Source organism: Podarcis melisellensis (assembly GCF_964234715.1).
Source record: "Podarcis melisellensis genome assembly, chromosome: 2".
Taxonomy (NCBI): domain Eukaryota; kingdom Metazoa; phylum Chordata; class Lepidosauria; order Squamata; family Lacertidae; genus Podarcis; species Podarcis melisellensis.
Genome location: NC_138529.1, coordinates 69,732,522 through 69,757,866, shown reverse-complemented (window position 1 = coordinate 69,757,866; position 25,345 = coordinate 69,732,522). Strand labels below are relative to the sequence as shown.

At 43.3% G+C, this 25,345-nt stretch overlaps 1 protein-coding gene across 2 annotated transcripts in view; it reads left to right on the top strand.

The window, feature by feature from the left end:
* The first annotated feature begins 738 nt into the window (after window positions 1–738).
* Window positions 739–25,345, top strand: part of GNAI2 (G protein subunit alpha i2) — a 132,545-nt gene continuing 107,938 nt past the window's right edge. The window contains exon 1 of one of the 2 annotated variants that reach the window (XM_081900363.1): window positions 739–1,104. In XM_081900363.1, the coding sequence (XP_081756489.1) occupies window positions 987–1,104 (118 nt within the window). In that variant the 5' untranslated portion in view covers window positions 739–986. The remainder of the gene's footprint in view (window positions 1,105–25,345) is intronic. The other variant, XM_081900362.1, reaches the window with a different exon arrangement.

Below are 25,345 nucleotides of genomic sequence, written 5' to 3'. Positions count from 1 at the left end.
CCCTATTGCACAGCTTCCTTGCCTGTTCCCACATCAATTGAGTCTCAACACCACCAGCACATGCGTGCCAGCTTGAGAAGACTAAATTGATGGTGCAGATCCGCACTCACAATAAATGTTGTTGTTCTTGTTGTTGTTGTAAACCAGGAAGGGATGACTCTGACTATGTGGGGAGGCTGCTTTCGGTGGCATCTCTATATACTTTCCGCGTACTTCGACCTCCCCCCACCCCCCCGTTTCAACAGGCCATTGGCAGACTTTTACAGCAGCCCCCAGTTCCAGGCTGCCCGAATTCGCAGCCGCTCCGGCGCATACTGCCACGAGTTCCTCTCAATTCTCGTTCAGAGAACGCGGAACGCGCGTCTTGACGCACAAGCCTCCGGCCCTGCTTCGGCTCCTTCCGTTCCCGCCAAACCCGCGCGCGCGGTCCCGCAGCAGCTGCTTCGTCCCCACTGCGCGCTCAGCCCGCTCCTTCGCAAGCTGCCTTCCCGCGCCCAATCCGGGGCAGAGGCGCGCGCCGCCCTCCACCTCCCTCAGCCTCCGTCTCCACGCCGCTCGGAGTTGCGCCCCAGCGCCTCTTCCCTGCTGCGCGTCCGGGGCCGCCCCTCCTCCTCCTCCTCCCTCGGCTCGCTGACGACAAGCCCGCCCGAATTCCCCTCCTCCTCCCCGCCCGAGCCGAGCTGGGGCTGAGCGGAACGGACCCGCCCCCCGGATCCCCGCCCTCTTCCCCCTCCGCCCCAGCCAGAGGCTGCTCAGAGCCCGCCGCGCCGGCACCCGGAGGGCAACGGAGGAAGCCAGCGAGCAGCACCGCCCTGCCCGACGACGCCTATCCGCCCGCGCGGGGCAGCGACCCCCGGCCCCACCCCCCTCGGTTGCCAGCTCCCCTCCCCTCCGCTCCAAGCCAAGCCGAGGCAGCCCGGGCTCCGCTCGCGTTTGCTCGCTCTACCCGACAGTCTCTCCGCGGCCGGCACGAGCCCAGCGGCGCCATGGGCTGCACCGTGAGCGCCGAGGACAAAGCGGCCGCCGAGCGCTCCAAGATGATCGACAAGAACCTCCGCGAGGACGGCGAGAAAGCGGCGCGGGAGGTGAAGCTGCTCCTCCTCGGTGAGAGCCGCGCCGTCGTGTCCCTCCCTCCCTCCCCCTGCCTCTCGTGCCCCGGGGATGCGGGGCCCCCTCCCCCCAATGCGCCTTCTGCAGCCCAGCCTTCGAAGGCTTACTCGGAAGGAAGCCTCTTGGAGTTCGACGGCGCTTACTCCCAAGTAAACGGGCGGAGCGCCGCCGCTTTAGAAGAAGCGCCCACCCGTCTAGGTCCGCCGACTCCCCCCCGCTCTGTCTCCCCCCCCCCCGCATTGCGCCCCCTGCCTCTTCCCTTGGACTTGAGGGACTTTCCAGGACCCTCCTCTCCAAATTTCGCCGTGGCTTCTGTACCCGCCGCCCCCTTTCTATCTATCTCTGCGGGCGCCGCCCCACCCCTGGCCCTGCCCGAGCCCCGCTCCTTTTCGCCGAACTCCGAAGCCACTCGTTCTGCTCCTGAGCTCCTTCAGCGGTAAATGGGGATCGGCAGCGCTCTCCTCGGGACCCCCCCTTCTTTTCCAAAAGCCATGTAACGTGGCTCAGTGGAACATACAGTTTCCTCTAGGAACTGTAAGGGCTGTGCCCTCGAATCAGCACTGCAATTCCTGTAAAATACGATGTCACTAAGACTTCCTCTTCTCCCCCCCTTCCTATCCTACTTGCTTTTCCAAATTTAGCATAGGAGTCCTCAGTTGCTTATTTCTTCACAGTAGCTGGCCTTTCTGATTATCTCCCCAAAGTCCACATGCTGTGATGCCCCTGCGTTTTCACGTCCTCACAATGGTTGTCTTGATACTCTGTCGGTGGCCGACCCCCACTTTCTGCTCCCTGCCAGCCCTGGTGGTGTTAGGAAAGAATAATCTAAACTGCAAATAAGTAGAGAATGCTTACAGAGAGAGCAGGCAGTAGGAAATGGAAGGGTGGTCTCTGTTCATTTTTAGATGGTGAATCTCCCTTGTCATTCTGCTCTGTAAAAAAAATTAAAGATGTGTTTCTCCCTCTTCAGTGGTTAAGATGGTTTGAACATTTCTCTGTGTCTTTAGTTTCTTTCAGTGCCTAGGGCCGCTTCGTCTATGAAACTTTGCTCTTGCACGCTTTTTCTTCTTTTTTCTTTTTTGGGAGTTCATCACTGTGCAAGCTTGGAGAAGTAAAACCAAAGTAAAAGATTAATATGTGGACTCTTAGCGTGCTTCTGGGTGATTCTTCACATGAACAATATTTTGTGCATAATATTTTCATATGCTATACAACATCTAAAATTTAGGAGCTCTCTGGACTCGTTTACTGTATTTTCATGCATGAAAGTAGCTGTGGGTTATCTGTATGTTTAGGTTTGAGCAGTTAGCCTGGAAACACAAAAGGAGTGATTGGTTGAACTTACTTTGTCATATGGATCAACGTCTTCAATGTCATTTTATTTTCTGCTGCGATCTTACGACGGGGAATCATTTGAAAAAGGAGGGAGTAATGTACATGACATGAACTGACATGTTGAGTGTTTTCATTTTCTAGTTCTCACACCAATCCAAGCGATGCGTATTGCTGTTTCTAAAGCACTTTTCTGTTCTGTTCAATGATGTCTGTGGTTTTTAGCAATGTTTCAGTCCAGAATGAAAAGTTCTTTTCTCCTGGAACCTTCAGACAGGATTTTGTAAAGCAACTAATTAATCTTCTGGCACCACAGCTCTTTGTCTCCTGACTTTCGAGAGTAAAAGCAGATTTTGAGTCTCCTAAACAACTTTCCATTGTCTCCTTTGTGTAATATTTCCAAAGAGTGTGAACTGTAGACCACTCCTATACATGTTAACCCAGGGGTAAATTCTGCCTAAGTCAGTGGGATGTACTTCCAGGCAAGTGTTGCTGCCCTAAGATGCAGTCTTATACACACTTAGCTGGGAGTAAGCCCCATTGAACTTACTAAGCTTACTTCCGAGTAGAGGTGTAGCTGTCTGTGGACAAACCTGACTGGGCTTAACCGTCCAGGGGTCCTTTACCTTTTACCTTAGAGGTGTATTTGACTGCATCGTTAGTTCTTAAACCCTCAAATTGTGTTCTATAGTGAGTTCCTGGCAGCTGGGACAGTCTGTTATGGTGGTTAACCCAAAAATACAGGAAGTAAAAGATTGCTGCTGGCAGCTTAACAGAAGTTGACTAAAATGAAAGCCATTTATTTTCAGGAGGGTAAAATGGGGAACAAGACAAGAGAGTTATCATGAAACAATGAAAGGAAGACATCTCTTTCTGTTTAGGCAAACACAAAGCAGCAGGAATAAGTTTAGTGCCTTCAGCATCTAGCAACACAGAGCTTGAAAAGCAAACCAGGCAACCCAATCTCAAGCCCATTTATTTGGCAGAGAGTCCATTTTATTTCAGTGGAACTTATTTCCAGGTAAGCACACATAGGACCACTGTCTATTTTAAATTATTATTTAATTTATATCAGGGGATCTCAAGGTAGCACACATTGTTCTCCCCATCTCCATTTTAGCAGCACAACAATCCTGTAATGTAGGTGAGGCTGAAAGACAGCGACTGGCCTAAGGTCACCCATGAGCTTCATGGCTGAGACAGGATTTGAATCTTGGGTCTCAGTTCCTAGTTTAGCACTCTAATCACTGTACCATACTAGCTCCAAAGGTTCTTGCCCCTTTTTGAAACTATGCATTAGTAATGCTCAATATGATTGCTTGATTAGTACCTGAGAGCTGCAGCAGTTTTTATCTCCCATTTTACAAATGGTGCTGAGGCCATTGGTTGATTATGGTTTGCTCAGGATTGCAGCTGCACTTAGAAATGACTGTGCTTGTTCCCTCCCCCCCCCCACCCGCTGTGAAACAGGACATTCATTATGAGAGATGGTTGCTAATCTAGTATAAACTACTTCATTGTGCAAGTTGATGAACAAAATTGCCTCTGAATAGTATGATAAATCCCTGTGGCAGTGATCTAGATTGTAGGATTTCTTAATAGTTTTCAGGCTTAGAGTTTGTAATGAGGCTAATGTGGATAAACACCCAAAGCAGTTCCATTGAATTTTGTTGGCAGAATCTGTAGAATAGATTACGGGTTTTGGGTCTGTGAGCAGAGGGCAAGTCTGGTCTCCAATCTCTATTTAACCTTTGCATTTTCCTTTCTTTAAAACAAAGAAGGCAATAGCATGTAAATCTTGGCATTCCATGTCATCTATTTAAACAAAAAATGAAAAGGGGAAAAAACCCCCACCTTTTAGCAGTGAATTAGCTGTACTACTTAGAAGATTTAGGGAAACCAAATATTATTTGTTGGTCTGTCACTTAAATATAGCATGCAAATCCACAAGAAACCTCTTTGGGTTTGTCCACACTAGAACAAAATTTGGATTTGCACCTGCCTTTTCCCCATTAATGTAAGGGCATCCATATTAACTCCTCCTCATCCCAGTGTTGTCTCAGGTCTGCTCAACCTGGCAACCTGTTTGCAGATGATGCAGCCTTGACAGCACACTCCAAGGAAGCTGTACAGAGACTCATCAGCTGTTTTGCCCAAGCTTGCATGGAGTTCGGCCTCACCATCAACCAGACAAAGACCAACACCCTGGGTCAGGATGCTACCAGCACTCCACATATCAGCATTGGTGACCACACGCTTGAGGTGGTAGATAATTTTGTCCACCTGGACTCCATTGTAACTAGCAACCTTTCCATCAACACTGAGCTGGACAAATGTATTGTCAAGGCAGATAGAGTAGTGGCTTGCCTCTCCCAAAGGGTATGGGAGAATGTGATGTTAATGACCAATACCAAGATGAAGATCTGCCAGGCTTGTTGAATGTGGAGCACACTGATTTTTTGGAAGGGGTGATGCCGCAATGTCTTTTATATCTGTTGTGTCAGGAAGATTTTGGGCATCACATGGCAGGACAGAGTCTCAAACAAAGATGTGCTCTTCCAAGCCCACATTCCTAGCATGTCTGCACTTCCGTCTCAGCGACGTCTACACTGGCTTGGGTCATGTACACAGAATGGAAGATGGCAGGATCCCCAAGAACATGCTGGCTTCAGGCACCAGGCCCTTTGGCAGAGCAACTATGCATTACAAAGATATCTGCAAACATGGCATGAAGGTTTGCAACATTAACTCTGCCGTATGGTTGGATGATTCCAGTGACCAGAGGAGGAATGACCACTGGGAGGAGTGCAGAGAGAAGAAACGCCATTGTGCATCTGTAACAGCAAAACTGAATACTTTCATCTGCCCCAGCTACAATAAAACATGTCTCTCCTGTATGATCTCTAAAACCACAGTAGGCACTGTAGCTGTCCAATGGTTTGACTTTACCCCCAATGATGTACTCTTCCATTGTCTCTCCAGACAGATAAATGCAAAAATTTCCAATTCTTGGAAAGTTCAAAACAGCCAGGATTGTAAAACCCCACTTTGGAGGGGGAGGCAGGTCTGGAACAACAGGAGGGTGTCATTGTGGATTCCCATACATTAATGGAGATAAAGGCAGGAAAATCCATATTTTGCTTTGGTAGAGACAAAGGCAGTAATGTATTCACTTGCAAGGGTTAAATATTGTTATCCTCAAAGGCTGTTTTGTCACCTTATCTTTGGATTGCCACATTCTGCCATTTAGATATGGGGCATGTGATTTTATACTTTTAACATTTCGGGTTGAGAGCACTTGTTCAATTAAAGAGAGAGAGAGATGCACAGCATAGGAACTTTGAGAATGACAATTCTTGTTTGAAATGCTAGCTGTGTAGAAAGAATAGAGACGAGATCTTTGATTATGATAACTACTTTTGCTTCTTCATTTATTTCTTTAGGTCCCATAATAGTATCCATTTCTGCTGTGCTGTTAGTAACTGATACTCAGTTGAGCTTATTGCATTGCTCCAAGATCCTGTTCAAAATGTGTCTTTTCACTAAAACATAACTGGAGAATAGCTGTGGGTTTTCTTCATGCAGAGTTTCCACTAAGTCCAGCTGAAACAAGATCATGGTAGCTCAGTCTGTAGAGCATGAGGCTTGAATCCCAGGGACATGTATCCGAGTCCCATGTTGGGCGAAATATTCCTGCATTGCAAGGGGTTGGTCTAGAATCTAGATGATCCTTGCGGTACCTAACAACTCTACAATTCTATAAGATCCCATTTCAAGGATTCATAGTCTCCTTGGTAGAGACAGATACATTTTCTGATACTATGCATGTCTACTCAGAAGTAAGTCCCACTGAGTTGCATGAATCTTACCCCCCAAATAAGTGGGAATAGAATTGGAGTCCATATGTTCAATTTAATGGTTCAACTTAACCATTAGACTGAAGCTCATATAACAGTACTTTTTGAAAAGTGCACAGCACTTCAAAAAAGTTGATGGGCATTGTTCTCTCATTAGAAAAGTAAAATGGTGTTGAATCCCTGATTTATTAATAGCCTATTTTTATGCTAAGGCATAACTGGGTAATTGTTGAGATTAACTTGAAATGGTTGTGGGGGGGTGGTGGGGGGAGAGGCTGTAATTCACAGAGAACAGTGGCAAATGATTCAGTCATGCAAGACTCCTTGCTGCCTGGATACTAATTGCGCACTTAATGTTAAAACAAAAACCCTGGGATTGCTTGTTAATTTCAAGTCATTACAAGAAAGCGCAGGAAATATGGCAAGTAAATTTTTTTAAATAGACTTTTAAAACAGCAGCAACAGGGAAGCCGCTAAAGCCTTTGTCATGACTGGAGTGGTGCTCCATTAGTCTGTTTATCAGAACGTCCTTGTTACGAGGCTGGCTTTCTCTGCTGAAACTGATAATTCTGCTCAGCTTTCCAACCAGAACAAAACCATCCAATGAAACCAGAAGCAAATACCATAAAACAGTGGCTTCCCCAACCTGGGCATTTGGACCACGGCCCTAAAGCTTATGAAGAGTTGTCCTAAACATCTGGAGGGCACCAGGTTGGGGGTCTAACCTTTCACTGTTTACAGCAGCACACTGCACAGCAAATGGCCAGAGTCCAAAGACTACTATAGCTCATCAAAGCAGGAGCTTGATGGACTTCTTTAGGAAACAGGTTCCACAAGAGGAGGGTGGGCTTGTTGGTAAGATAGCAGCAGCCTGCGATCATAATACAGTGGTACCTCGGGTTACATACGCTTCAGGTTACATACACTTCAGGTTATAGACTCCACTAACCCAGAAATAGTACCTTGGGTTAAGAACTTTGCTTCAGGATGAGAACAGAAATCGTGCTCTGGCGGTGAGGCGGCAGTGGGAGGCCCCATTAGCTAAAGTGGTGCTTCAGGTTAAGAACAGTTTCAGGTTAAGAACGGACCTCCGGAACGAATTAAGTACTTTACCCGAGGTACCACTGTACATACATAATGGAAGGTTTGTATCAGGTATGCCTGAACAAGTAGACATAACCTATAGCTATTATTATTTTTAACAAAAGCTAATGGGAGTGGGTAGTGGAACTACTCTAGTGCAGGGTTTCCCAAACTTGGGTCTCTAGCTGTTTTTGGACTACAGTTCCCATCATCCCTGACCATTGGTCCTGCTAGGGGGTTGTAGTCTGGAGACACAAGTTTGGAAAACTCTGCTCTAGTGGAAGATGAGCTTCAGCCAGTGATCAGCATTATCAAATGTGAGCCTTCAAACATAATATTGAAGTTTCTTAGGGTGGAGGGAAGTTTCGCTTTTTATATATACAAAGCAATCGGGTTTCTGGTCAGAGGACGGCAGTAGCTTGCTCAGCACAAGTATTATTTTTCCCTGTCGATGCACCTTGGCTGCTTTCAGGAAAGTAGCTGAAGTATTCAGATACTTGACTAAAGCTTTAGTTCCTTATTATCATGCTGGCAACTTTTTTTGTGGTGTTGCTTCAGAGGTGTTCTCAGCATATCCTCTTTCATATTAAAACTTTCCGATTTCTGCTCCTCATGCATATTCAGCAGTCTTTTAAAAGGCTCTTATTGTCTTGATTTTTGCTGTTCTCAGACACGTAGGGGCCCTTGTGCTGCTAAGTAACCAACGTGTGATTTAAACCTCCCATTTCAGGACACTTTCTGCTCATCTGGTTTTAAACTATTTTTTAAAACAACAACAACCACCCTTCCATTTTTTACTTTGCATTATGCAGAATTCAGGCTTGTTCGTTATTAAACATATATTAAATTTATTAGTTTTGTAATAATCAGTTCCAGCAGGGCCATATGTTAATATCCCCAAACTATTGCAGCTCAATAAATCAAACATTGTCTATTCAAATCGCCCACCTCCAGAATCTGGGGGAATATTGAAATTACCCATTTTTTTTAAAAAAAAGGAGCACAATGTACAGTAGAATGCTTCTGTTATAAATTACCCCCCTCAATGATTCTGTGTTGGTGTGAAACTTTCCAGCTCTGTTCTGATAGCCTTAAGAAGATGTATAGAACTGCTGAAGGATGTAATCTTTAAAGCACTTACTTCAAAGTAGTCACCTTGACTTCAGTGCAGTGACTCGTAATAAGTGGGTTGAGAATTGTGACCTTACAAGATAAAAATAACCAATGTCAAGGGTTGTTGGGTTGTTTTTTTTTTTGCCACATCAGAAATTCCTCTCCTGTCTTTCCCCCTCTGTTATTTATAATGTATGTTTGAAACAAGGAAAAGTGTCTATGAATGTCCTGGACCATGAAGCCTGTAGAAGGTTTTTTGCAAACAGCATTTCATAGTAGAAATTTCCTTCCTTCTACTTCCTTCTTTCCCCTTGTGGCTTTTGTGTCTGAGCTCTTTTAATTTGGCTTGCCTCTTGGGGGTGAGTAAACAGCTTTTAAAAAATAATTGGCTTAGCCATTTCTGATGTGCTTGGTATGCTTCTATCTCTTGAGGACCCAAGATTTTTATATTGAAAAGAAAAATCTTGAATTCCGCTTAGCAGCCAAAAGAAAAACTACTGATGAGATGGGGAAGGCAAATACACCGAGTATTCATTTTACTTAAGTTTTTCTTTCCAGATTCATGGAAATCATTTTTCTGGCAACAAACATTGTAGAATCATTTCGGCCAAATTAATTTCTTGGACTGTAATTGAAGTAGTCTTGTGATGGTAGAGGATTTGGCAACTTGTTAGATTTATATGTTCTTTTGCAATGCAAAGTGAGCAGCTCTCCAGATTTCTTCTCTCTCTCTCTCTCTGTGTATATATATTTATTTCCTGAAACCATCACCCAAAAGATATAGATCAGGCATAGGCAAACTCGGCCCTCCAGATGTTTTGGGACTACAGTTCCCATCATCCCTGACCACTGGTCCTGTTAGCTAGGGATGATGGGAGTTGTAGTCCCAAAACATCTAGAGGGCCGAGTTTGCCTATGCCTGATATAGATATTATTGAATTGGGCTTTAAGGAGCAAAGTATTGAACAAAACTGGTGTTGGAATTGTAAGTACATGAAGGTCTCACTATAGGAATGCTTGTCATCCAAATTCTCAGTTATGTGAACATAAACAATTATACCCAAATCTCACTACGCAAATGGCTGGTTCAGATATCCAAACAGCCAGAGTTTGTCCACATCTTTACTTGTTTGTGTTTTGTTGGTCAGCTGCAACCATTTTGGACAGAAACCATGGAGTGAGGGAGAAAAAATTGGACAAATTGGAACAGGAGAGATCAAGCAAAGCAGTTTTTCCTTTTGTCTTTTGCTGGTTGACTGCAGTAGTTTCAGGCAGAAACAATGGAAGGAAGGGTGGAGAGTGGGAGGGAAGAAAGGAGAGAGATGGGAGAAATCATGGATTAGAAGTTTCCCCATAGGAAGTAATGGAAATCGTCAGCTCGTTATGAGAACACTTGCCTAGCATTGTGTTCAAAAAGCAGGACCTGTATGTACAGAGGCTAGGTTCCTGTATGTACAGAGGCTAGGTTCCACAGCAAGCTTCAGGGACATGTATTCTGCCTCCCTTCTGTGGTTGTGAGACTGGAATCTTCCATTTTCATATTAGGTTTGCCACGGTTTTGTGTTACATCTGAGCCCTAAACTGGTTGATTTTATTTTTATTTTTGAAACAAAGCAGTTTCATAAACTATGGTTTCAGTTTGGGTTTTTCCTCAAGCTAAGGCATTCTGCTTAGGTTCATTTAATCTAAAACAGAAAAACTTCCAAATTTCTCATGGCCACAACAGATCAGGGGTGGAGATTTGAGTATAAACATAGCCACACACTCTGTCACACATACATTTCATATAAATAGGTGCTGCCAGTCTCTGCCTTGTTGGTGTTCCTGGAACATCAAACCACAACTTAAGTTTTTCTGAGAGGGTCTGTAGTAATTTTGTGTGCATGATTTTAAGTGGTTGACACGGCATTGACATCATCAAGTTCAATGATATATTAATAGTTCTTCCCAAAATGAATATTATTGTTAAGACTTGGCAGTTATTGATTTATGCACTTTCTTAGTTATACAAGGTTTCTTAGAAACTAGGTCTGTAGCTATGCAAATATTAATGAGACGGTTATTGCATTTAGTCTGCTTCCAGATATATACATAATTCTTAGTTGCCACTAAAATAGGATATTAGTAAGCACCTATGGACCTTTCTCATAAAGACCCAATCTTTTAGGCTACAACCCTATACACACTTCCTCGGGAGAAAGTCCCATTGAGCTTAGCAGAACGTTATTCTGAATAGGCATACATAGGAGCGCAAACTGCTAAGAACACAAGAGCAGCCCTGCTATATCAGATCAGTGGCATATCTGGTCTAGCATCGTCTTCTCACAGTGGCCAGCTAGATGACTGTGGGAATCTTGCAGCAGGACCTGAGCACAAGAGCTCTCTCCTCTCCCTATGGATTCAGGCAACTGGTATTGAGGATACTGCATCCAACCATGGAGGTCAGAGCATAGCCATTAGGGTTAATAGCTGTTGAGAGCCTTACACTCCATGAATTTGTCTAATCCTCTTTTAAAGCCATCCAAGTTGTGGGCCATTGCTGCTTTCTGTGGCAGCAAGTCCCATCGTTTGTAATTTGCACACATATCAATCAGACATTCTTAGAAGCTATACAGTGGTACCTCGGGTTACATATGCTTCAGGTTACAGACTCCTCTAACCCAGAAATAGTACCTTGGGTTAAGAACTTTTCTTCAGGCTGAGAACAGAAATCGTGCTCTGGCGGTGCGGCAGCAGCAGGAGGCCCCATTAGCTAAAGTGGTGCTAACAGTTTCAGGTTAAGAACAGACCTCCGGAATGAATTAAGTACTTAACCCGAGGTACCACTATATAGCTATTTTTCTACTGCCTCAGATCTGTTGCAAATAATAGAGCATGTAATTATCTATGTGATCCTCCAACTTCCTCGAGCACTTACAGGCTTTGTGCATTGGTTTACTAGAAAGGTTTTCCTGTTGACCATGGTATCGGTCTAAGCAATCTCTCTCCCTGCCCCATTTCTGAAAGTTTTGTTTTAGAAGATAAATTCTTTTTCGGGGTGTGGGGTATGGGACCTTTCCTTGTGTGAAGCAAATACATGTTGACTGCAGCACAGTTATCTTGAGCAGCTGCTTATTGCTTGGTGGAGTCTCTTCCAAAGAAAATAATCAAGAATGTGTTCAGTTAATGCTTTTTGTTTTTATCCGAGGGGAGTAGCGTTGGTTATGAAGCTGTTTTAGTCGTAGGAGAGGGAAGCACAGTCTTGCTCTTGTTTGGCCCCTCCTTAAACTACCTTTGTTTCAAGAGGTCTGAGAGTATGGTGGTTGAAGCCGCCTTTTCCTCGGCTAGGTAGGGGTGTCTTTAGAGGCTAAAACTAGGAGCTTGTAGCTTGCTCAGGCTTCAGGTCCTTGGGTTATAAATTCTTTTTCAGATTCTGCTTTCTTGTAATTAATACATTCAGCGGAGCTACAGATTGCTGTAATAATCAACTTATTCTGAAATAGGCACCTAGTGTATTTCTACAGACAACCCCTCTTTATCTTTTTGTAAGCTGCTTGTTACAAGAATAATTCAATACCATTCTGTTCTGCTTTGGAGGCTTGAGCTCATGTCTGTCTACTGCACCAAAACTCACTTGAGTTGGAGGCTATCCTAATTTCCTAAACTAAGGGAAATGCAGGGATAATACATGTTTTCTTCACAGTGTTTGAGGAGGGTTAATTTTCTGTTTTGGCCCTACGGGCCAAACATACACAAACTGGCAAACTAAGTAATACAAAGCTGGTTTTAAGGCTGGTTTACAAAGCAGAGGAGGAATTCACTATTAAAAAATCTATTCCAGTAATTGTGGTCCCATCATAGCCATTGAGGAGAGTCTAAGGAATGAAGAGATCAGTGTTGAAATTCTTTTCTGCCTTAGAACTCTATTGTTGTTTCCCCTCCAAATCTGATATCTGGGAACACAACAAACCATTTGACCTGTGCACTTGGTTTTGCTGAGTCCAGATGTTGCAACTGTCAGATCAAATTAGGCTTCAAAGTGAGGTTTTAGAAAACTGAAGTGTTTTTATAACCTTAAACCAATAAAAATGTTCCCATTAAAAACATGAAATGTTTCTTTTGAAATTGCTGTTGAACCTGCTGTTCTACATTTGGATGTGGAAAAATAGGAAAGGGGGGGATACACACATACACCCCCCAAAAAAACTGCTACTAAAGTAAACTTTTAGAATTCCATTTCCCTAGGATTTATGAAACAAAGTTAGAGAGCAAAATGGAGACACATATGGGCAATTTTTCTCTGCACCCATGTTGTAAATAGGTAGCCAAGGCTGCTTCCTGATAGCAGCTGCTCCCTGCAACCAGAGCACAAACACAGGAAACACAACCAGAAGTAATTCAAAGAACTTCTTGCTAGCTAGGGGTTTGATGCAGCAGTCACTGTGACAAGTGCTGATAGTTAATGTGAGTCTTTCACTTCTAGTCCATCTGGACCAGGAGTAATAAAAATGGCATAATCCTTACCTAATATCTAAGTATAGGTCATGTTGAATTAGTCACTCACAAAACTGCTCTGTTGAAAGCATCTTAAGAGCAAATAATCTTGGTGCTCTTGGTTCTATTAAGCAAAGACCTCAACAAAGTGGCTTCTGGGGCATATAATCTGGTGTTGCCCACCAGACCACTTGGAAGCCTAGGAATTGGTTTCATGGAATGTTTAATGGGTTTTCAAAATTCCCATTCAGATCAGGTTTGTGAGATTAATAGGCTTTTTTGTTTTTGTTTACCTTGTTCTATTTTACACTCCTCTTGGATGGTTAAGAATATACCGGGCTAAATTACATTTTACTGCAGTGACACAATAGCATTTTGATAGATCGTGGGAACTGTAGTCTCTTTGTGGAGCCAGCAATAATAAATAGATTTGCAGGCATTTCTCTGTTAACCTTTGGCACATGAGGCTTCTTACCAGCAATCATGTTGCACGAAACATTTAGCCACTGTTGTCATTCAGTCCTGTTAGTTTGAAGTACAGTGGTACCTTGGTTTAAGAACTTAATCTGTTCCGGAAGTCTCTTCTTAAACCAAAGCGTTCTTAAACCAAGGTGTGCTTTCCCATAGCAGTGAGGGACTCAGTTTACAAATGGAACACACACAACAGGAAGCGGAACAAGTTCTGCTTCCAAGGCAAAGTTCACAAACCAAAACACCTACTTCTGGGTTTGCAGCGTTCTTAATCCAAGTTCATAAACTAAGCTGTTCTTAAACCAAGGTACCACTGTATTGGGGAAAAGGAGAAAAAAAGCTGTCTATACTATCATGTAAAATGACATCCTGTTCTGAGAGGATTGGGCTTCTGTTGCTTGGATTGCCCTGTGTCCCACCTTTCTGGGGCAGGAACTGAGCTAAAATCCTGTTTGGGTGTATGTTATCCTTGCATGTAAATGAACATGCAAGAGGGAGCAGGAGCACTTTGCCAAGCCCTGCCCAGGCAATCAGTTTGCCAAGCCCTGCCCAGGCAACTGTGCAGTTTAGAGACCTCCATGAGTTCTGGAATTCTGAAGCAGGGTGTCCACCTGTAGAGGCTCCCCATGAAAATTAGAAGAACCTCTCCTAACTAGGATTTTCAGTTGATCCAGGAACATTTTGTGAGTCTGTGCCAGACTCATGGGGGCCTCAAATTGGATAAAGGTGATGTGTTGGAGGAGGCAGGGTTTGACTGTGTGATCTTGCTCCTCTTCCTGTTTTTGTTCTCCTTGCATACAAATAAATAAATATCCAAATGGGGCTTAAAAGAATTCAGCAAGAAATACCTTCATTTAGAGGGTTCATATCGACTGCACAGAATTCCACTTAGTTAGGATCTTCTTTGGGCCAAGCATTTCGGAGGGTCTTCATTATTAGCCTCACGGTAATCGCTAGTATGAGTCTATGTCTGATGCCTCTTCCTTACTCTTGGTGGTGTGATGTATGCTTTTTATTCACAGAAAGTTCTCCCCTATGGCTCTCTGTGAACTGTCTGAACCAACTGCTGTGGTGATAGGAGTTAATATAATTCATATATACTAACAATGTCAGTAACTATTCCCCAGGAATTGTGTATTTGAGGCCTTGCAGGAATTCTGTGAAGACGTTGACCCTGCCTTCTGGGAACTGTGTAGAGTTTTATCTAAGGAATGGTATTTAATATTAAAACTGTCAAATATAATTGCATTCTAAATATGTTGCAAGCGATGGCTCAAGATCCAAATACCCTTTCTCCCATGCGGTTAAGCAACATACTCTGAAGCCCTGAACGTGTCTCCCCTTCAGTACCTACTAATACTGAATGTAAATATTTTGATTTACTGGGATCTTGTATGCTGTTACCAGATGGCCAGTGGTGATCATAAGTTTCCTTCTGGTATATTATATTCCCCTGGACACTCTCCTCTTTTTTCTCCCCACACGTTGAGAGATTTTATTGGAGGAGTCGTCGTCTAATTTTTAATGCCAGGTCTATGTGAGCTGAAGAATCTTGGGTGAGGTGTGGGCAGCTACCCCCAAAATGTTCATTTGCAAAGCTTTGTAATACAGTCATTCCTTGGATCCCAAACGACTTGCAAGTCGAATGTTTTGGCTCCCGAACACCGCAAACCTGGAAGTGACTATTCTGGTTTGCAAACATTCTTGGGAACCCAAACGTCTGACAGGGCTTCCACGGCTTCCGATTGGCTGCAGGAGCTTCCTGCAGCCAATCAGAAGCAACACCTTGGTTTCCGAATGTTTTTGAAGTCGAACAGACTTCCAGAATGGATTCTGTTAAGCTTCCAAAGTGCGACTGTACTGAAAGCAGGGGAAGGGGTAAAACCATGGTCACCTGGAAATGCCCCCTGCTTTCTTTAGAGTGGCAAATCTTACTTACAGTTCTCCGGAATCTCCTTCATAGCAGTTATTCATGGCTTCTTATTTCTAGGTTGCTTTTTGCATTTCTGTCCTTCACCTGAAAAAAGGGATTGCATTACTGTCAGCTCAGGGCCTTTTCATTTGCTCTTCTATAAGAGCCCAGCTGAAATCAGGTTTCTCTCTCCACTGGCCTCTTCAGAAGCCATGCCATCAGACTGCAGGAGAGCAAGAGGGGTGGAGCGGCAGGGCCAAACCCACCAGCAACTTTTGACTCCTTGTGGAAAATGCACAATTTTCTTCCATTCCGCCTGTTCATTACAAGATCTCTGTAAGTAAGGATTAGTTCCCCTAGCTTGGGTTTTTTCCTTAGTACTTCCCAGCCCCAATTCTCTTGACTTGCGTGAGCCTGAGGGCAAGGAATGTCTTCTCATTGGATTTTGCAAGCTGCTCAGAGAGGCTTTTTTCCAGTTTAATGGCTGGATAAAAATGCTAATGATGAGAATTTTATATGTATCATACATAATTATCAAGTGCATCATCATTTCCTCCTTTTGATAGCTTCCCAAGTCTCTTCTGCTTTCCTTTTTTTTTTTTTTTTTTTGCCATGAAGACATGGTAGAGGATGGGCCTGTTTTTGTTTCTGGCTGTTGGCTCAGGTAATGCAACCTCAAGAGAAATGCTCTTTGAAGAATTTTTTTGTGCTCTGAAGGGGTTTCTCCTTGAGTTTTTCTTTGTATAGTACCCAGCTGGGAGTGCAAAGAGTTCTCACATGTAGGAACTTCAGTGAACACACAATCAGTTCAGAAAAAAGAAGCATCTCTTTGTAGCTGTTGCAGCATTGTGGAAGAGAAGTAATAGCTGCACTTACTGCCTGGTTCGAGAATTTTGGCAAGCGACAAAATCATTAAAAGCTCCATTGCTAAATATTCTGCTAGATCTCTGCTTTTAGTGGCAGCGTATGCCACCTGGTCCCTGGCTTGTTGATGGTGACTTTTAATACCTCTCCACCTGCTGCAAAGGCTGGTTCAATCTAGACAGGGCCTAGGCCTCACATTTCTGAGGGAGCCCTAGTCTTTGGATTCTGTTGCATTGTCTGTGACTCACACCTAGCTTCAGGCTGAGGTCTGGCTTTTGAATGTGCAATTATTAATGCTGATAAGCTACCCCCCCAGCTTTTATTCAATGAAATGCTGCCTCCATTTCTGTTCAGACATGTTGTAAAAGGGGGAGGTGTTGGCCCATTTCCTCCATCAGAATAAACTGAATAAATTTGTGTGCTTGTGAATAGAATAGGATGGGCAGAACAGGGTGTTCAACATATGGAACTGGGAGTGAAGACCTGCTTTGCTTTGGTGTTTTGTTTTTTTAAATTGGTTTCAATCAATTTGGCACAGTGGTAGTGTGCATCACCTGTTTCCTGAACTGTAAACATTAAGGGGGTGGAAGAGAGGCGTTGCTACCTATCTTCTGCATGCATTGGTGGTCAGGATGTCAGATTAAAGGTTGCCTTACATTGATTTGGATCAGTGGTAGCCTTATCCATCAAGGATGACAATACTGAGCTAAAATGCACAGAATTTACCTATGCCTGCTGCCTATTACTCTGTAACTGGAAATTGCACTGAATGAACCCAGGGCTTCCTGCTGACAGAACTGGAGCACTTCCCCTTGATAGATGGTCACTTTAAGACAACTGACAGGTGTGTTGCTTTGCTTGCAGGGTCTAGGCACTGTGTGGCTTAAAGCAGCAGCAGAAACAGAACCATAGGTAGGCAGTCAGGTGCAAGACTACAGGCAGAAAGAGTTCATAAGGTGAAGATGGAGATAGGGATAAAAAAAGGGTGGAGAATGCCAGTTGTTGCTGAAGGCAGGTTGCCTTCTACCAATGGGAAGAGGAAGTTCTGTCTGTCGTCTTGTACTGTGCATCTCAGTGCAGCTATATATTTCCTTGTGGAATTTAAAAAAATAAGCCTTGCCTGCATGCACTCTTCCTGCCCTTAATCTCTGCATTCAGCACCTAATGTGTCCTTTTATTAGCACCCCCCACCAATTTTAATTTCATGTTCCCTTCCTGATGGGAAGCAATATTTTACTGCAAAAGAGGAACTTTGACGTTCTGCAAACATACCCAAAAGCATTGCTGGTGAACAGAGTTGTAAAGCAGCGGCTCTTTCTTCATTTGTGACTGTGCCATTATTCTACAACAAAGTGTTAAGAGCTGAGCCTGCTGAGCATGACTGAATGGTTTCCTGTCATCAGGCCTCTCATTATTACCCTCTCCATCAGCTGAATCCGTCTGCAAGGGCAAGAGGCATTCAAATACTTAATAATTTCGCAGCTTGAGAAAACATTTCTCCTGTTGCATCTTGGTCTTTGCTTAATTCATTGTGTAATTCAACTGGGTACAATAATTTTTATAGCGTCACTGAACTAATTCCCCTCCCCCTCCTAGTCCCAATCAGGTGTGTTTTTCAAACCTGATTTGTTTTAACCCTGGGTTAAACCCTGTGGCTCAGTCTATTTTTATTGCTTGGATCACTCATTCACTCCATGTGCACCATTGATCCCGTGAGAAATGTGCAACATACTCTTACGAGTGTTGCAGCTTCAGGAAGCACTGGAAGTTTTTGTTGTTGTTCCTTTTGCATCATACATAAGAACCTTTGACCAGAGAATGAACATGGTCCCGAAGTACAGCAAAGCTCCCTTTAAACTTCTCAAATGCCCCTCTCTCTCGAGAGGGCTCTGAATATTAGTTTCACACATTTAGGTAAAAATAAGAAACTATTTGTTGTTGGACCACTACTTAGTTATTTTGAGGATTAAAAGAATGCTCTTCTTTTTTCTATGAAATGAATGCCTTCAACTTTATTTTGTAGAACTTGTTACGGCTAAAATCTGGGTGCGAGGCTGCTCTGCCACCCAGCTCATCGGACTCAGTCCGTGGGTCCCTGCGGAGGAAAATGAGCTCAGCCGGAGACAGGAGCAAACTGCAGAAGATCCAAGTTTATTGGCCAACAGGTTCAAGACGAGATTGAACCGTGAGAAAGGGGTGACATGAGTTTTTGAAACTTCCCTCCATGTCCCAGAATACAGTGCAAAACACGTCATGAATACATTAAAGAGAGGTTTGGTTACACAGATTACATCATGAATATATTAAAGGGAGGTTGGGTTACACAGATTAACATATGGAGGAGGGAGGGGGGAATATGCAGAGCTACACCGGATTAACATAAGGAGGAGGGAGGGGGGAATATGCAGAGCTGGAGATATGCACAGATAAACACTTCCTGGGGATGAGAAAACAATGGTCTCAAATATGCATAGTCTGGCACCTGACATTGCCTGGAGGAAAGGCTGATCAGAGCAAACTGGCACGTTGATTTTCTATGAATTTTATAGATTTTAGTCCCTTTTGACATTGACAATTGGAAATAAATTGATATATTGTAGCGAAGAAGAAGGTGAAGAAGACATGCCCCCCCGCCTTCCGTAACAGTCCCCCATTCGGAGATAGATTTGCATTAAAGTTCTGTAAGAACTTGCAAATCTTTTCTCCGCACCCTAAATCTCGGTGAAGGTGGGGTGCCGTGTGAGTGGGAATAGGCCATAATGGAAAAGGAGGTGGGTTGAGCAGGGCAGCAAAGGAGGGAGCAACACGGATCAATGCAATGTATGTTTATGTTATATAGGTATGCACTAAATAATAACTTTGTATCTATCGTACTAGATGTGTGGGTTTGTGCAAACCTGAAGGGGACTTGCAAATCATGCCTCTTAAGGCCATTTGCAAGTATAGTAGTGCAGATAGCTGGATATAGGATATCGCATAAAAGGACACCTGTTGTATTTTGTTCAATAGTGGTCTATGCTTTACATTTAGCAGGAAGGTCCACTACTGACTGAAAAAAAATGCAGTTTGCTTTGTCCCCCGCCATTTTTGTGTTCTCAGGTGTCAAGGTAGCTTTTCTGTGGTCTCACAGTAGTGGCAATCCCTGGTGAATCCACTTAGGGCTTTCATATTAACCATGTTGCCTGGCACTCACCACAGCTGCCACAGGTTTGGACACGTCCTGAGGGAAATATCCTTGCCTTGGCTTCCTATGGGGTTTTTTTATTATTGCTCTTGCAGTCATGGGAAGTTGCGCACTTGCACTTTAAGGACCAAAAGCTAATTGCAGCCTGGATACACTTGCCCAATTCAAACTGAGTCCAATTTGAATTTATCTTTCCCCATGGTTCTCAACTCTTCAAACTAATCTGTTAAAAGAAAACCATTCTTAAAAGGGGCACTTGTCCAAATAAGTCAATTTAACTGTATAAGGGATCATTCCTGCTAAATCAAGGCATATACACCTTCCTGAAGCTTCTCCTTGGTAAAGCGAGTTTTAACACATTTTAAAATGGGTAGGGAAGGTTGGCCGTGTGCCAGGTGGGACAGCGAAATGTGGTTATCTAAACATTGAACTATACAATAGCCTGATCCATTAGAAAGCATAAAATGTATGAAAATCCTCCATTGGGGTATAAGGAATAAGACAGTATACATTAAACATAACACACACACACACAAAAAAATTCCTCCCTTTGTGGAAATAACACTGTCAAACACATTTCAACATTCCTACATAATAACACATAATACACAACAAACTAATTAAATATCAGTTGAATATAAAAGTCAAAAAATGTCCTTGCAATTCAACTCCTCCCCTCTTTGTCAGCCCCACTTCCCCTTTGAAAGAAATTTGTTGTTGCAGGTAATAAGTCTCGTGGTAGCGAAGCTTTTCATTGGATCTGTAGTAACACACTTGTAGAAGTGATATCCTGTAAGGACAGGGTGGACTTAAAAGACACAGTTAAATAATAATAAAACACACACACAAACACACACACACAATGACCTATGAGGAACCAAAATAAATAAATGCTAAGACACAGAATTTTAAGAGATCTGAAGTAACAATGAAAATAAAAGAGTGTTTCTTGATGTGACAACATCGGCTAGAGTGTTAATAGCAAAATACTGGAAAATGACTTAATGGCAATGTAACTTTGTGCAAGTACCTTGAACTAACCTTGAACTAGCCAAAATGACAGAATTAATAAGAAATGCTCAGGCAAAAGGTAAACAAATACCATTCCACAAACAATGTTTGGTTATGCTTCAATTAATTTCATAGACATCATGAAAAAACGGATTAAATAAATGGAAACAGATTATTTATAACTTTAAAGTGTCAAAGACACAAAGGGATGGAAGTCACAAATACAGCAGGGATTTCACAGAACAGAAAGAAAGTTAATACAGCAGGGATTTCACAGAACAGAAAGAAAGTTGTTGTGGGAGAAAAAAGGGACAAACACTTTGTTATCGGGGTTCACATATCCTGTTAAAAGGGAAAATTATTTCATGTGAGAAGCCTGTCAGGAAATGCTGTTCCTAAAATGCACACAAACAAAGTCTGTGATTTAAATCCCATTGAGGGGTGGAATTCTTTGATATTTACCTGTGAAAAGAATTTGGCATGTTAAGATTTCAAACTTGGGACACATTAAGGGTGATTTCTCTCAATGGTTCGTGGAATTCTTTGATATTTACCTGTGAAAAGAATTTGGCATGTTAAGATTTCAAACTTGGGACACATTAAGGGTGATTTCTCTCAATGGTTCGTGGAATTCTTTGATATTTACCTGTGAAAAGAATTTGGCATGTTAAGATTTCAAACTTGGGACACATTAAGGGTGATTTCTCTCAATGGTTCCAAGTTTTACATAAACCTCCTCCCCCCCCACAGTTCCCCCTCCTTCCTCTCTCTCTCATTTCTTTTCCAATCCTTTTTTTTTTTTGCTGATCTAGTCTCTGTGCATGTGTGGAGTTCATGTCTCAGCAAACCTTTTATACTATTGAAATGTTGCATCTTTTGGCAAAATTAGAATTTGAATAAGGGAAGGGTAAGGAGTAGATTTTAAAAGAGGGTTAGATTTAAAACAAAAGAGAGAAACTCAGCAATTGAAGTATTCACCAACAAAGCTAGCAATTTCAGCCCAAGCAAAGCGACTGCTTCCTTTATGTACAGGAAAGGGCTAATATTCCTCTGGCCATTCGTGGAACAATGCCGCGCCCTTATATATGGGAAAAAATGGCCAGAGTCAGAATTCATAGGATTTTTTTAATTTTTTTTTTTTTAACATTCTAAGTTTTTCGGCCTTACCATTTGCAGACAAAAATTTTCCTGCCCCTTTATTTACAGGATTGGTCAAGGCCCATATGTATTGGTCTGATTTTCAAATAGTAGACAAAATGATAAACAAAATGATAAACACTGTAATCACTCAAATGCTTGGTATTACCAGTTGTGCTTCAAAACATCACAGCTTCACCTCTCACCTTTTTAAAACTAAAGAGCAAAGCTAGGCTGAATTTCAACTCCATCACCACACCAGAATTTAAGAATTACCCTGCAATGCTTGCGGACACATGTCCTTCCACACAGCCACAAATTGGGAGAGTTGAAAGGGACCCTGGGGTCATCTAGTCCAACCCTCCAAAATAAAGGGTTCACAGCAAGATTTCACAGCAAGATTGGTACTACACACACATACTTATGTACACAGGCACTACTGGGGAAGAGAGCACAATCAGTGCTCCTATCATGTACTAAGGAAGAGGAAAATAAAAAATTCCCAACTTATACAGAACCCTTTAGCAGATCTTGAGATTAGTTTGAGTTTACTTCCTTAGACGTGCAAGTTCCTAGACAAATGATCTTTAGAGAAAGATTGAAGTGAACATTTTCTTAGTTAAAACAGCCATAGATTTGATTTAAAGGGAATACAAAAGTGACAATTTTCCTGAATTTGCAGAGGAATACTGTAGACTCACGATCTGAAAAGTTGCGGCAAAGCAAGAGGTGGGGTAAACATTTGCACCCTTCATTCTCATCTTGTCTTATTTAGGACTGATAAGGTCCAGCATAGCTTCCTTAAATTTAAAATTTTGAAGCAAGCTTGCAGTTTAAACTATGCGCGCTTAAGAAAGGCAGTCTGTCAGAGACAGAAGGAACAGACAACACACATAACAGACAACATGTAAACACACATATTCTCATATATGTATTAACACACAACACACATAACAGACAACATGTAAACATATATACTCTCATCCTTTAGTTGGTTATTGCAAGGAGTTGGGCTGCTTCCTTTAGCTTCATTAAGTGAAATTAGTAGGAAGGTCCCACATGGTTTTAAGAGCCTCCTTGCCTCTTCAAACACCACCAGTTAACCAGCCGGCCAACGCAATTCGGGCTTGGCGGGGGCGGTGCTGGCGGGCCAGATTTCAGAACAGAGGTCCTCTAATTTTTGTTTCGATAATAATTTGTGGCCAGGAATCGACTTCCAATACGTGATGACAAATTGGAGAGGAGAGTCAGGGTCCTTCTGGGACTGAGATGGCTTTCTAGAAGCCTTCTTCCCAGAGTGAGCCCGCTCGCGTTTGGAAGCCTGGGTACCCATTTTATGTTTTACGCGTGTCTAGACAGAAAGAGGGAAGAGAAAGGGCGGTAAGGATTGATATATCTAGGAGATTGATATACTTAATACGGGATTTATAGTAAAGAGGGGTCTTTAGTCGCTTGGCAACTTCCTTAGAGGGTTTTTAAAGAGCTCTAGCTATCCGGTATTCCTTCCTATTTCCTTACTCAATAACCTGGGGTCCTTTTCCACTCTGCCGATCCCGCCCAATTCCTCATGGGCTATCCCTCCTGGCAACCTCCTACCTATCGTCAATCTCAGGAAAAGGGGCCCTACTGAACGCCCGCGCCGTGCGGTGCCAGATCGGGTGATCCCTGGATAGAGTTTTGAACCGAAAATCCCCCTTGCTTTTGGAAGCGGGCTCACGCACGATAAACGTGTTACGTGGCACCGACCAGTGCGGCTGGGATTGGATAGAAAGCAAGACCACTTCCTGCCCCCTAGCAAGGACGCTCGGGAAGTTCGGAAAAAGAACTCCAACCCCTTGCTTTCAACTGGGATACCCGTTGCGGGGAGTCGGCTATCTTTCAAGTCGGGTCTCTCCGTCTTACTTTCGGGCTCCCAATTGGTGCGGCTGGCTGGAGAAATATAGAGAAAGAGATAGAGCTCAGAACCCCCCTTTTGGGTCGAGCAGCAGTCCACAGTCTCTCTCACCAATTGGACCAAGAGACAGGCGAGAAGGAGCGATAGAGAGGAGGGCAGAGAATTCAGTTGCCAGGAGATTTCCACCCCTTTCCCACCAGTGCACTGGGTTTTTCCTTTTCCTTATACTCACGTGTTTTCCATGATGATCCCGGGATTGATGAGTAAGCCGGCTGGATCCCTCTTTGCTCCCCGGCTGAACTCCTGGGGCTTTCGATTACCGCCCGGAAGATGGCCGGGGGTCCAAAGGATCTTCCCAGGCAAAATGGCCTGGTGCCGGCTGAAGATTTCGGGGCCCCCGGTCAGCAACGCGGGAGAACCGCATGCCCCACGTTGGGCGCCAACTGTTACGGCTAAAATCTGGGTGCGAGGCTGCTCTGCCACCCAGCTCATCGGACTCAGTCCGTGGGTCCCTGCGGAGGAAAATGAGCTCAGCCGGAGACAGGAGCAAACTGCAGAAGATCCAAGTTTATTGGCCAACAGGTTCAAGACGAGATTGAACCGTGAGAAAGGGGTGACATGAGTTTTTGAAACTTCCCTCCATGTCCCAGAATACAGTGCAAAACACGTCATGAATACATTAAAGAGAGGTTTGGTTACACAGATTACATCATGAATATATTAAAGGGAGGTTGGGTTACACAGATTAACATATGGAGGAGGGAGGGGGGAATATGCAGAGCTACACCGGATTAACATAAGGAGGAGGGAGGGGGGAATATGCAGAGCTGGAGATATGCACAGATAAACACTTCCTGGGGATGAGAAAACAATGGTCTCAAATATGCATAGTCTGGCACCTGACATTGCCTGGAGGAAAGGCTGATCAGAGCAAACTGGCACGTTGATTTTCTATGAATTTTATAGATTTTAGTCCCTTTTGACATTGACAATTGGAAATAAATTGATATATTGTAGCGAAGAAGAAGGTGAAGAAGACATGCCCCCCCGCCTTCCGTAACAAACTGGAATACATAAACTTTCAATTGTCTAATCTGATGCTGCTTGCAAAATAATCCTGACTCAAAGGCAGGCAGAGGTTGTCTGGTCTCCCATGATCTAACCAGTTTATAGCATCAGATGTAACCTGACCCAAACCCTTGTTCAGCAGATCACACCATTACTTGTGTATTGTTTCCAGCTGGAGGAATGGAGTTAATTCAAGCCAATGAGATTGCAGTCTCCTTAGCCTCTAAATATCTTTTCCCGCTTGCCTTGGCTCAGCAGTCTCATCAAGAAATGTTGGGACATCACATGCTAAAACACAGTATTTCTCTTACTATAATTTGTAGAAGCAAATGATCTGCAGCTCCAAAAATGTATAAAACAGCAGTTTACTATGTGTATAGCAACCCATAGAATTCAGTTTTTTCAGTAAACCTCCAAAGAGGTTACACTGCACAATTGTGCAGAAAGGGATGTGTACAGTAGTTTAATAAAAGTATAGAACTAATTGTTGGCCACCATATTCTTGTCCCTCAACATGAAATGTGGATCTTCTTGCTGCTGCTGGGGAACTCTCTACCTCCTCTTGCAGCTTGGATTTGCAGGCAGAGGAGCAACTGGAAGAGATTTAGTTTAGTCTTTACAGGCTAAATGCCTGAAGCGAGAATATGTAGGTGGGTGTGCTAATAACAAGTTATGTGGACTGCAAATGGTTGTTGAGTTGCCTGCTAGTAACCTTTATTTCCTTTCTTAAGTAAGGGTGGTCAGGAGCAGGAACCAAGTTAAGAGTTTAGTTTCTATAATGAATCCTTTCATAGCCCTAAATTGCGTGGTGTAATTCTTGCCCTAGCACTGTTGCC